The sequence below is a fragment of the Notamacropus eugenii genome, chromosome 6 (genome assembly GCF_028372415.1).
Source record: "Notamacropus eugenii isolate mMacEug1 chromosome 6, mMacEug1.pri_v2, whole genome shotgun sequence".
In the NCBI taxonomy this organism is placed as follows: domain Eukaryota; kingdom Metazoa; phylum Chordata; class Mammalia; order Diprotodontia; family Macropodidae; genus Notamacropus; species Notamacropus eugenii.
In genome coordinates, this window is record NC_092877.1 from 298,360,280 (window position 1) to 298,374,184 (window position 13,905).

General features: G+C 40.6%; 1 protein-coding gene across 2 annotated transcripts in view; it reads left to right on the forward strand.

Moving 5' to 3' along the window:
• KIAA2012 (KIAA2012 ortholog) overlaps positions 1–13,905 on the forward strand; it is a 160,218-nt gene that overhangs the window by 13,865 nt on the left and 132,448 nt on the right. Inside the window, exons 3-4 of one of the 2 annotated variants that reach the window (XM_072617302.1) lie at positions 9,037–9,199; positions 10,811–10,975. In XM_072617302.1, coding sequence (XP_072473403.1) covers positions 9,037–9,199; positions 10,811–10,975 — 328 coding nt within the window. The remainder of the gene's footprint in view (positions 1–9,036; positions 9,200–10,810; positions 10,976–13,905) is intronic. The other variant, XM_072617303.1, reaches the window with a different exon arrangement.

The following is a 13,905-nucleotide window of genomic DNA, read 5'->3' on the forward strand; positions in this document are numbered from 1 at the left end:
ACTTGGCTTCCAAATATTTTTACTACCACAAAACTGCTTTAAAATATTTTCATCTATCTGACATCTGTCTTTAAGCTCTTTGGAATATATACCCAGTAGAGACAGGTGGCATGGTAGATAGAAGTGGAGTCAGGAAGACCTGAGTTCAAATGTGACCTCAGATACTTCCTAGCTACAGGACCCTAGGAAAGTCACTTAACCTCTGTGTCAGTTTCCTCAACTGTAATAACAATAATAGTGTCTACCTCACAGGGTTGTTGTGAGGATCAGATAAGATAATATTTGTAAAAAGTTGGTTAGTAGCACCTAGTAGGAGCTATATATAAAAAACGTAGTGAATTTTCTTGCATAATTCCAAATAATTTTCCAAAATGATTGGACCAGTTCACAGGGTATTAGTGTACATGTCTTAGCATGGCTCCTCCCATACTTTCCATATTTTATCATTTAAGATGGAATTTAACATTGGATAAATGTACTCTTACATTTGGGATCTAAAAAACTAAAAAAAAAAATTTCCAGATTTTATGGTACCACAAGGGTAATACAAACCCACAATGTGAAAGTCAGAGAAAGATAATGTGATCAGTCAGCATTAAGAAATCTAGTTTTCAAGATCTGGGAGGTGATTAGCAGTAGTCCTTCTGTATTCTGCTTGGTCAGGCCACATCTGGAGGATCTTGTTCAGCACCATTTTTTAGTAAGGACCTTGACAAGCTGGAGATCAGCCAGAGGCTACCTGGATGATCCCGCCTTGTGAGGATTGATTGAAAGAAATAGAGATATTTGTCCTGGAGAAAAGCAGATTTATGGAAATATGATCACTGACTAGGAATTTTAAGGATTGTCATATGAGTAAGGCAACTAAAAGCCTGGGATGCTTATTGGTGGCCATGCATACATAATAAAGCAGGAATGTGGGACAGGAAGAAAATAATGAATTTTTCCCTTTTGTACTTGCTCGGATTTATTTGTAAGGCAAAACCCAAAGGGCTCAGGAGGCCTGAAGAAAATCATGGTATTCCAGACCCAAAAAGCCCTCTGTGGTTTATTGGAAGGCTGCTCTGAAATTAATTTGAAGGGGCTGCATGTTGGTAATTCAATCACACTGCCCTTCCCCCTCTGTATTATTTCTCTCCATGTTTACTCTTCCGACTGATAGTGTATGTATTTGTGGGAGGGTATAACCCAGATTTATGAAGGAAAGTCCTGTTGATACTTTTGTAAATATACGATTTCATTAAACATCTTAACTGTATCCTTTGGAAGACTAGAAAAAAATATGGTTGTTTATCCTTCATTTTCTGAGGAGGACCAGTGACATCACTAGGGTGATGTCTTAACTGACTGAATGGTGAATAAATTGAATGTAAGTGAGCTTTGAAAAGTCATTAGCTTCACTCCAGTCATCACAGTCCAGTGGCAAAACAAAAGTGGAGCTAATTGGCACTTTGGTGGGGACTGGTGAGCTATTCTGAATGTAATTAAGTGCACAGAGGATCTTAAATCAAGAGTGTGGTATTCTCGGGACCTCAAGGGTGAGGGGGGAAGCCTCAGGTGTTTCATGGTATTATATATGGCATAGAGCTTAAGTTGCAGAGAGGTGGATTTAGGCTTGATGTATGGGAAAATTTCCTATTAATTCTATCTAAACGTGGAATGAGATACCTTGGAATGTTGTGGGTTCCCCCCACTGGAAGTTTTAAAGCAAGGTCTGGATAACTACTCATTAGGTAGCTTGTAAAGGGGATTCTTATTTTCTTTTTTCTGGAACAGGGAAGGCTAGAGAGCCCCTTTCCAACTGGAAAATTCCTCATGCAAGTTAATGAATGTTGTCATTCAGTCATTTCAGTTGTGTCCAACTCTTCATGACTCCACTTGGGGTTTTCTTGGCAAAGATACTGGAGTGGCTTGGCATTTCCTTCTACAGCTCATTTTGTAGATGAGGAAACTGAGGCAAACAGAGTTAACTGACTTGCTCAGGGTCACACAGCTAGTAAATGCCTGAAGCCAGATTTGAACTCAGGAAGATCAATCTTCCTAACCTCAGGCCTGGCACTCTATCCACTGTGTCACCTAGCTACAAGTTAAGGAATACATGAATTCAATTCTAAATGCTATAAACACTTTGAAAAAATTTTTATTTATACCTGTTGTCTTTATATCACAGTCATTTTACCTCCTCTCTTCAGAATAAACTGTCTCTTATGGGACTGACTTCTTGTGTGGCCCTAATTAACTCTCTCTGTTTTCCTCTTTTAAAGGAGTATGATGAAATCAATCCCCTTAATATCTCAAAATGCACACAAGAAATTATTTTGAAAAACAACTTCCTGTTACGTTTTTCCTACTGGATATATCATTGCCACCTTCAACTCAATATGTCCAAAAGTAAATTCATCCTCTTTCTCTCTTAATCAGTCTTTCCTACTAACTAACTAACCATTTCCGTTCATAACATTCTTTTCCAAGTCGCTCAGTCTTGAAACCTCGGCTTTATCCTTAACTTTCATTTCGTCCCCCAGCCCCAACCTCCAATCAGTTTCTAAGTCCTGTTATTTCTAACTCCATGTCTATCACATCTGCCCCCTCCTTTCTACTTCTACAGCAACCATCCTAACTAAGACTCTTAGCCTCTCACTTGAACTACTCCCATTGTACAGTCTCCTCCTAACTACGCTTCCTGTTCCTAATCTCTTTCTCTCACAATGTCCATATAATCTCCTAAATATAAGATAATGATTATATCACTCTATTCAAAAACCAGGACCACTGGTATCTGATTCTAATCTCCTTTTCAGCATTCACCTCACAGAATTTACATTTGGGCCAGATTGTACACTTATATTATCTGCTTGGTCTATTCTGCCTTGGGATGGACCGTGCCCCATGCCCCTCAAACCCCCTTCTCATGTTCTACCTGTTTAAATATTCCCTTCCTTCAAGGTCCAACTCACATGCTACACATCCATGAAGCCTTCACCAATTCCCCCAGATAGAAAAAATTCTCTCTCCTTAAACTTCTCACAATATTTTGTGTGGACTTTTTCTCTGCCACAATCTCACGCTTGTATAAGAGCTATAAACTTACATTATTCTCCCCGTCCCCGTTTAAATGATAAGTTTCTTAAGTTCTATAACTTCTTTCATCTTTCTATCCCTAGCACCTAGCACCATACTTTTCACATAGTAGGCACTAAATATATGTTCTGTTTTTGAATGGAATGAGGTTAGAAAATACTTCAGGAGGTCAATAGCAGCCTCCCACTTCAGGCAGAAGTACAGCTGATGGTCTCTAGCCCCCAGGAAAAGAGATTCCCCAAACTTTTCTTGGCAGTTGACACTGCTATTGCACAAGCTACCTACAATAAAGCACTTTGCAACTATGCTGCGCTCCAGAAACACTAAATAATGAGAACCATAACAGCAGAAGGCTTGCCCGAACCCATACTGTGTGTCATTCCCATCCTTAAACTGACAGAGGCCTCTCTGGAGAGGTGGGATACTGATGCACCGCGGAAAAGACCAGTTGAAGGAAAATTAGCTACAGCACTATCTAGCAACTAGACTTGTATAACTAGTAATATCTGTAAAGCCTGTGTTTACGGGTTTGTGTTGGGAACTAAGAGACAAGACAACAAATTTTAAGGTCATTGGAATCCATCACCACTATCTTCCTTCACTGTTGTTACATGCCTTTTGAAAAGGGCCATGATAATTCCTACACTGGACTGGCTGTTTTTTCCATTCTCTTCCTGCATGTCAGTGGTACTGGGTACACACCTAGTACTATATAAGCTGTCTAGACCCTTGTAGAGGTTACTTAATCCTCTGTACTAAGATCCCAAACATCTCATGCAATTTAGACTTCCAGAGATCACAGCCAATAGCTATGTTGGTTAATGTTAGCATTATACTTATGATAGGGTTCTTCATAATCTAGAACTAGCCCAATTTCTCATTTTTATCTCATATTACTCCTCTTCAAGCACCAAATTCATTCCCCAGTCCCTACTGAAACTTTTCTCTTGCTCTCTCTAGGCTCCTTGCTCTGATTGCTTCCCCTTCCAGTCTTTGAATTGCATTTTTCTTCCTCTGTTCTTAAGTTTAAACCTAGCCTCAGACACATCAGCTGTGTGACCTTGGGCAAGCCACCTAACTTCTGTCTGCCTCAGTTTCCTTCCCTATAAAATGAGGATAATAAGAACATCTACCTCACAGTGTTGTTGTGGGTATCAAACAAGATAATATGAATAAAGTGCTTGCACAGTGTCTGTCATGTAGTAGGTACTTAGCAAATCCTTGTTCCCTTCTTTCCTTCCCTGTGCTCTCACATTTCCATACCTTTACTCACAATGTTTCTTATGTCTTAATATCCTCTTACTTCTTTGCCTGTTAAGTTACTATTCAGCTTAAATGCTGTCTCTTCCCAGTCTTCCTTGATGGATCAGGGTCATCCCCCCAGGACCTTATTTGTTCTCAAACCCTCCAATGCACTTCCATGTAATTACATGTAATATTATGTATTATCTCTACCTGTGCTGGTAGTTTATCTTTAATAGGATCATAGATTTGAAGCTAGAAAGGACGTAGGCTAACCCCCTCATTTTAGAGATAAGAAAAATGAGGCCCAGAGAAGTTAAGTGCCTTAAAAGTTCACACAGGTAGTAAGTCATTAGCTACAGTGGGTAAAATAACTAGTGTAAAACACAGCTCTTACATTTGGAAGAATTACAATCTAAGTGGAAAGGAAGTACATGAACATCAAAGCTTTCATATTTAGCTCAGTCATGTGGACCACAGTTTGAAGATAGGCCTGTGCTCAAGTATGCCTGAACCCTGAGATAGAAGTAACATTCTTCATGCCAGGAGCAAAGTTAGTTAAATGTCACCAACCCCTCATCCCTCTCCCCACACCACCACCTCCCGAACATATCTTTGCCTGTGCCACAGTTTGATTCTGTTACATCTCTCTAAGACAGCCTGACTCTGAAGTTCCTGTGTACCTCAGAGATGCTTCTGGCTCCCCATCTCCACTGAACCCCTTTACTGGCATCCTCTGTTCTCTAGGCATGTTGCCCTGATAGCTGTTGTCGCCATTCTTGGAATTGTATTTCTTTTCCTCCTACACCCCCACTCTTTATAGCATTCAATCCACAGTGGACACATGTGGGCTGAAGTCAAGTACGTGCTTACCTGACCCTTACACCCTCTATAACTTTACTTTAGAAGCTCGTAAGGTCTCTCGCCAGTCTTTTTATGTTGGAGGAGTTTCACAGCCTGAAAAGCAGGGTGATGGTCTTAGAATCAGGAAGAAATGGGTTTAAATCCTGCTTTTGATACCCATTAGCATATCTTTCAGACCTCAGTTTTCTCATCGATAAAATGGAGATAATAAAACCTGTAGCATCTACCTCACAGGGTTGTCATGAGGATCAAATAAAATAATGTCCATAAAATGTTCTGCAAACTTTAAGGTACTATGGAAATGTCGGTGATTATTCTGTGTAGGTGGACATTGGTGACAGAATGGGATAAGATAAGACTGAGAAAAGCTTTCCATAAGACGAGGGGAATCTCCCTATCTGCACAGCTCCCTTCAGGATTTCAAAGCTCATAAAATCAGGGACCTTAAGAGATCATCTAGTTGAGGAGTTTTTAACTTCTTCTTTATCCTAGACCCCTTTGGGAGTCTGGGGTGTCCAGTGCTTGGCACAATGCTTCCCACATACTAATTGTTTGTCCTTTGTCCTCAAAGAGGACCATGACCTCAGGGAGCTGATGCCATGACTTGCAAGTGAATTGGATTTAAGTGAGGCAGGGCTGTGCAAAGTCACCAACCTCACTCTCTCTTCCAGCACCATCTAGGTCCAGTGGCAAGATATAGATCAGAACTACTGGAGATGGCCCAAGATGCAATGGGAGACCTTGACCCTTTTAAGTTAAGTTCTCTTAACAGGTCTCAGTTTGACTGAGGCAACACCCATTCAGTGCTTAAGGCTAAATGAGAAATAAGGCAAAGAATGGCCTCTTTAGCTAGTCAAAAAAAAAAAAAAAATCAGTCCAGGAGGGGAAGACCCTCCGGGTTTCTGACCAAAACAGCAACAATTGCTATTTACATTTACTCTGAGCCAATCAACTCACACATAGTAGGCAGTTCATAAAAGCTTATGGATTGGCAGCACCCATTCTCAAAACAATGTTTGTTGCCCACATTCATAGTTGAAAAAAATAACAAATTTCAAGTAAAGTTAAGTGAAAATAAAGTAGAATATTTTTCCCATCTAAGTTCACAGACCCCCTGAAATCTATCCATAAACCACTTGGTCATTCCCTGTATTCACCCCAGATTAGGAATCTCTGATCTAGCTCAAGGCCTTGATTTTGCTGATAAGGAAACTGAGACCCAGATAAGATGAATGGCTTATTCAAGGTTGTACAGACAATAACAGAGTTGGCAGAAAGAACTCAATGTTCTTTCCTCTGGACATGTTGTCTTATGGGTGGTCAGGGCTTATATGACTTCTTCCACTCTCTCAGATAGTGCCATGTGTCAACCCTCTGTGGGTAGACACACTGAGAAACAGCCTTGCTCAGCCCACATCCTACCCCACCCCCAATATGTACACATATCTCCTTTGCAAGTTCCATGTTTCTCATTCACAGTTGGAAGGGAGCTCAGCTTTCTACTCCAGCTCATATCTGAGTAAGAATTCTATATACATATACCTGAGAAGGGTTCATTCTGCCTTCCACAAAGACCCTTAATGACGGTCCACCATCCCATTCCAGGTTAGGATAGCTCTGATTATGAGGTAGTTTTTCCTTAAGCCAATCCTAAATTCACACCTTCTTTCTCTTTCAGGCAAAAATCTACTTTCAGGGACTTTTTCCATTCTGTAGCCACAGATCAGGACATTTTTACAAACACCTCTTCTGAAGCCAAACATGCCTTCTTAAGACAACTACAGGCAGACAGTTTCTCATCAGCTAAATGGCAGACCGTTTTTCGTCTGGCTGAAAGTTGGCAGAAAGCTTCTTCTGTTCCCCTCCCCCCCCCCCCAACTCCCCAGCACAAATGGGTTTATGGTTTCTAGGTGTGAATTGGTTCCACCAAGCAACATAATTAAAACCAAGGTCAGCATTAGATTTTCACAATCTAATTAAGCCAATTTGGCACCTAAGCAACAGACAACTAACTACCTTTCTCCTCTCATCTTCCCAGTTTGGTGTTTCCCTGGCAAATTACTTTATTAGGTTAAGTCTGAGCTCAGACTCGGCCTTCGTAGAACCCTCCATTTGGAAGCTGTTTCCAAATCTCTCTCCTTCCATAATAGTTGGGTTCAGGGTTTAGACAAATAAAATTTAAAAGAAGAGATTTCAGCAAAGCCCTTCACAAAGTTTTTCCTACTGTTTTTTGTGGAAAAGTCAGGGAGACATGGACCAGCTAGCTGGTAGTTTGATTTGGTAGATTCGGAAATGGTGTAATGGCCATATCCAAAGATGATAATTAATGATATAATGTCAACATGGGAGGAGGTCTTTGGTGGGGGTGCTCCTGGGATCTGAGTTTGGCTTCGAGTTGTCTAACATTTTCATTGATGACCTGCCCCAAAGCCCAAAGGGCTTGCTTATATTTGCAGATAGCACAAAGCTGGACAGGGTAGCTAACATGTTTGATGACAGAGTTAGGGTCCAAAAAGATCATGTCAGGATAAAACACTGAGTCGAATCTAAAAAGATTTAAGTTAATAGAAATCAGTGTAAATTCTTACACTGGAATTTTGTTTTGTTTTGTTTTTTAATCAAGGTGGGAGATAGTTCATCTGAAAACAATCTTGGGGTCTCAGTAGATTGCAATATGAAACAACAGTAAGATACAGGACCTCAAAAAGCTAATTTTTTGGCTTAATAAGAGAGGGATAAGGGTTGGTAAGACTATGACAATGACCGTTGAATTGTCCTCTGTCCTGCTTAGACTACATCTGCAGAATTGTATTCACTTTTGTGGGGGTGTGGTACCATATTTAGGAAGGACATTGAAAAGTAGGAAAACTTTTAGAAGAGATTAAAAAGGCTTATCAGATGACTTGAAATTATACCATGTAAGGATCAGTTGAGGAAGCTGAGGATGATTAGCCTACAGAAGAAAAAATTAAGTATACTATACTTTGAGGGAAGGGATTCTGAGATATGAGTACACGGGCTTGGAGTATGGCTTGATTATTGCATTATTAAACTTTTAAAATAATATGTTATTTTTCCCAATTACATGTAGAGACAATTTTTTACATTTACTTTTTTAAAATGCTGAGTTCCAAATTTTCTCCCCCCTTGTCTCACTTCCCCACCTTCCTAAGATGGTAAGCAATTTGATATAGGTTATATATGTGCATAATCATGTAAAACATTCCCATATTAGTCATGTTATAAAAGAAAAACAGACCAAAAGAAAAAAACATGAAAAATATTGCATTATTAATTTGACAAATATCCTAATAAAGGGGCTGAGGTACAGGATAACACTTTCACATATGAGTTGTTCCTCGTAGTAACCTTGTGAGGTAGAAACTTAACAAATGAAGAAACTGCGACTTAGAGAGTTGAAAAAAGTCATCCATGGTCACACAGTAAGTGACAGAGGTGAAACACAAAGTCAGGGTCCTCACTCCTCCTAGAAACTAAGTGGGAGTGGTCATAAGTTGGACCTTCAGAAATAACTTCCATAGCGTGTTATCATATCCTTCTGAGGGGTTTATTACTCTCTGATGTTTTATCTTAACTCAGTATCTGGCGCTTGTCATCCTTTTTTTATTCCCTCCATCTCCAAATCTGTTGGGACCTTTAAGAACCTCATCCTGCAGCTTCTCAGTTTTTGTGTCTGTTGGCTGAGATGCGCACTGTTGGTGCCTTCGGGCACTTTTAGGGAGTTTCCTAAGACTATCGATGAGGAATCTGCAAACCCAAATCTATCAGCTACATGAGGCCTCTGAGCCCCTAACAGATGAGTTTGTCTCTTGTCTGTTATTTCTACAGAAGGATCAGAAGGACCGAGGCTGGCAACCATACTTACATTTCCTAAGTAAGCCAAAAAGCCAGAATGAGCAGCATATTCGTCCAGGCTATTCAGCCAAGAGGTACCTCTTCAGACTCTTTCAAAATTGGACTCCGGGTACTTTGTACAAGTTCCAATGTTCAGGTCAGTGATGAGATTGGTGAGTGAGGGGGGCGGTGTGGATAAATCTAACCCAAATGTCCCGGTGTCATTGTTGTGAGTCTTTTCAGTTGTGTGTTGCAACTCCATTTGGGGTTTTCTTGGCAAAGATACTGGGGTGGTTTATCATTTCTTCCTCTGGTTTATTTTACAGATGAGGAAACTGAGACAAACAGGGTTAAATGTCTTGCCCAGGGTCTTACAGCTAGTCAGTATCTGAGATTAGATTTGAACTCAATAAGATGTGATTTCCTGACTCCAATCCATAGAACACTATGGTGCCACCTAGCTGCTCCTAAAACACCAGTGGAGTTGGAGGAGTTTAAATCCCAACTCTTCCACTTAAACCATCACTGGTGATTTTAGGCATGTCTTTGGTAACCCATATGCAGAAGACCATTGTGCACTAAAATTTTCTGCACATGATATAGAAATATGAGAAAAAGCATCTGAAATCTTTCAGATGTGGGATCAAACTTCAGAAAAACTTCAAGAAATCAAAAACTCCAACTTCTTCATCTGAAAATGATCAAGTTGGTCTAGGTGATCTCTATGGTCCTTTCCATATCTGATCCTATGACCCCCATATTTCCCTCTATCTAAAGTACGGGGTCAATTTTGCTTTAAATCAGGGGTGCCCAACAAGTAGATCAAAATCTACCAACTCCCCCATAAATTTTTGAGTCTATCCACCAGCTGACAAGGCAAACACAGCTGCCATTGGTGCCCCTCTCTGTCCAGCGCCACCACATTGCTGGGCATTATCGACATCATCCCACTTGGATACTTCCTTATCAGCAGTTTCTGCCCTTGCTCTGGGGTGATCTCAAAACTTCAAGGAAGTAAGAAGTCACTTCTCTCTCTCCATAAGAAAAGGTTAGGGACCCCTGTAGTAAAGGTTGGCAATTTCCCAGTGGAAATAGCTCCAAAGTAAGATGGAAACCATGAAAGAAGCCACATTCTCATTGCAAAAAAAATGAAGAAGCTGATGGGAGTGTGGCATTTGCTGCTGGGAGGGGTAGGAGTGTGTTGGCAATCAGCCAAGGTCACACTTTACCAATTTACCTCAGCACTAACTAAATGATTTCCCTCTGGTGCTCAAAAATCACCTGGAGAATAACCTTTCTCTCACCCTGTAGGCTTATGCTTGAGTAAAAAGAGGGCAGCTGCCTTCCCAAGATAAAGAAGCAATGGGTTGCAACCATGGTGTTGACTATGTTTAAGTTCCAGGATCCAGGTAGCTGTGTCTACTTAACCTTCATGAAATGTTCATAGATAATGTAAATATGTGGTTTTCTAAGTTGATTTGCTATTTTCAAGTGTTCTAATTTGAGTGTGACACCACTGGTCTAGGATATTCCATGGGAAGGGAGAGATAGTTTCAGTTTGCCAAAGAAACAACCCCTTTTCCAATTGGACCTTCACTGTCTTTGCAGTTCACTGGGATACTAGGAATGGCCAGGTCCAGATTTCTCTCTCACAGTCTGTAATCTCACAGTCAAATTGATCAGGGCTCCTCTAATCATCCCTCCCACCCACTTTCCAGTGCTTGAATGGTTACCACAGCCAGATAACCAATATGCTCCATTATTTCAGGGTATATCAGGGACCCTAGGTTGTTCCAGGACAATCAGCTTTACTTGCCAAATCACATCAGGAGGCAACAGGATCTCTCAGCTGTACCACCAAAATACCATCTCCTGCCTGTTTACCCATCAGTCTCTACTTTCTGGACTCAGAAAGAACAACTGGTTGATGAAGGTTTGTGGTGAACTTAGGGCTAGTTTTCTCAAATGCATTTGGGCCCTTAGTTTCTTCTACTGGCATTTCTCAAAATAAAACCTGAGGATCTGGGATCTTAGTTTACTTATTTGTGAAATGAATGACCTCTAATGTACTTGCCAGATCTAGCAATCTATAACTCTGCCACTTGTGGTATGGCAAAATGGTGTGTTGAATGTTACAGAAGTTGCTACTGGGGAGTGACATGGGTGGAAGAAATAAATCAAGAGTGAGGCATGAAGGCAATCATAGGGGAAAGAAAATACAAGGGCAGGTACAATAGTATCTCTGGGGAGAAAGAATGAAAGAGTCTAGAGTATCATAAAGATAAAAATAAGCATTAATTGTGGAGAATGCTGGAAAGGGGAACCTTAAGTATAAAAATTAGAAAGGAAGAGCATTTATTTTACAAACTTTAAGAGAAAAAGCCCATTAATCATCTTCTCATTAAGATTTGCTGAGATGCCAAAGACTGGGATGACTAGAGAGGAGACTGTCAGAGGTGAGTTGCCCATGGTCTACCACACCTAGTTAAGTTGGGGAACTGAGACTAGGTTTAGTCTTGACTCTAAGGCCAGTGTGGTTTCTGCCTCTAATAATGCCTGTTTGTAAAGATGCTGCCCATATCATTCCCCAAAGAAAGCTTAGAATCATGGGATTAGAACAGTCTTAGAAACCAGGTAGGCCAGTTGCTTAGATAATATCTGGAGAATTGGCACCTAATTCTGGGTGCTCCATTTTAGGAAGGACCTGGACAAAGCGAAGTACATCCAGAGGAGGGTGACTAAGATGACAAGGAGACACTATGTCAAGTCATACAAAGGTCATTTGAAAAGAACTGGGAAAGTTTAGCCTGGAGAAGAGGAGACATGGTAGCTGTCTCCAAGTATTTGAAGGATTAGAATTGTTCTGTTTGCCCATAGAAAACAAAACAATAAATAATGGAGGAAATTATAAAGAGGCAGATTAGGGATCACTGTAAGGAAAAACTTCCTGTTCTTTGGAGTGGAGACTTGTTAGGAATTTCCGAGAGGGTTGAACTAAATAATTCTCAGAATCCCATCCAGTGTGTGGGGTGAGGGGGAGGATGTCTTCCTTTTCACAGACACACTTTTAAGTTTAATCAGCAGCATTAACACTTTCTCCATCACTTTCTTAAGTGTAGAAAATAAATAAAACAATATATGAAGCCCTACCTTATAGCATTTGCTTGATTTCTGAAGTCTAATTGCTCACACTGAAAACTGAATGATTAGCTCTCAAAAGCTGGTCCTCCAGCTGACGCCAGCAGCCCGATGGTCCTTGTATCTCTGAGATTCTGTCATCTAAATCCATGATGTCCAACTCAAATAGAAATGAGCCCACTAATCCACACATAGGATCTCTGCTGGTCATATATTGCCTCAGTTTTAAAACGTCGTTTTATTTATATCTTATTCTATTTTTGTTTCTTTTGTTGAGTATTTCCCAATTATATTTTAATCTGGTTGGGAGCCTGGTCTCGTGTCTGACACCTCTGATCTAGTGCTAACTTAATTTCTACTGACCAGCTAGCTCCTAGGAACTTTGTCTTGAATTTCTGAGAGCCCAGTGAGGAATCCATTTATAAGACATTTCAGTAGGAGACAGCTTTTCTTTGAATTACTAATAAATAGCACATAAAGAAGGCTACCATTTAGTATTAGAACATAATTGATGTGGGTTACTAATTGATCTTACCTTTTCATGAACAGAAAAAGTCTTTTGTTTTTTCATTCTTAACTTTTCCTTAAATAAAAAGCTTCCTTCCTTCTGCTATGAGGATCTCACTGGCCATTTCTACAGAATCCCAGGGTACCCCAATGGCCCATTGCCACTTCTTAAGGAAAGGACACACAATGAACCATCCCATCATTTTAACCCTAAGCAGAGCGGAACCATTATGAGTTGTCTAACTGTTGGAACAGGCCAAGAGGGATGAAGAGGCCAGAAAGGAAAGAGAGATATACCTAATCCCAGCACTCAGTTTACCTGCTCCAACACATCACTTCTGCCTAATTGGAAGGCATGGGGAGCCTCATGAGACAACAAGCAGCTTTTACATCAGTGGAAGCTCACCTAAGTTCACCTGAGTCCCCCTCTCCTTCCATTCCTGCTTTGCAGGCATTTCTTTTGGATCCTTTTTTGTGTGTGATGTAGTGATGCAAGACTTTGTCTTTTGTTTTCAACATCCTGGGTTAGCCTGTTGCAATTAAGCACAAACCAATGAAACAGGTGGTGATATTTACTCAGAAAAATCCAGGTTTTCCCATCACACAGATGGAGCTATTTATTCAGTCACACCTGTAGCATTCTGCCCTTGGACAGAACTCTCTCCCTAGTCTCACTTGGAAGAAAATTGAATGAGGTGAGGGGTCATTTGGTCAGCATTCTACCTCCTTTCTGTACTCAAAAGAGAATAGTTTGGGTCCAAGTTCTGCACCTAGAAAAGCTCTGGGAGATCTGGCTCCGTGCCAGGTGATATATTCAAAGGACCCAATATGACCAGGTTAATTCAGAGATCACTGTCAGGGTTTGGGTCCCTTCTAGGGCAGGCTAGATAAGGTCCTAAAACCAATGCAATCTCCCCAGACTAAAATGAAATGGAAAAGCATTTATTAAGTACTTACTATGTGCTAAGTACTAGAAATGCAAATAAATACAGTCCCTGCCCTCAAGAAGTTTATATTCTTATGGGAGAAGTCAAACCCATAAAGGACATGGTAGAATGGAAGAGACCCTTTGGTCTGGAAAGTTCCCGGAACGATGAGTGGGATCTTAGGGTAGCAGACTGAGGTACCCCAGCACATCATTCAGGAGCAGTGGCAGAGTGGATTAAATCATGATTGCAGAACCGGATTGGGGCGTGGGGAAAGTCCTCGTAAAGTTTA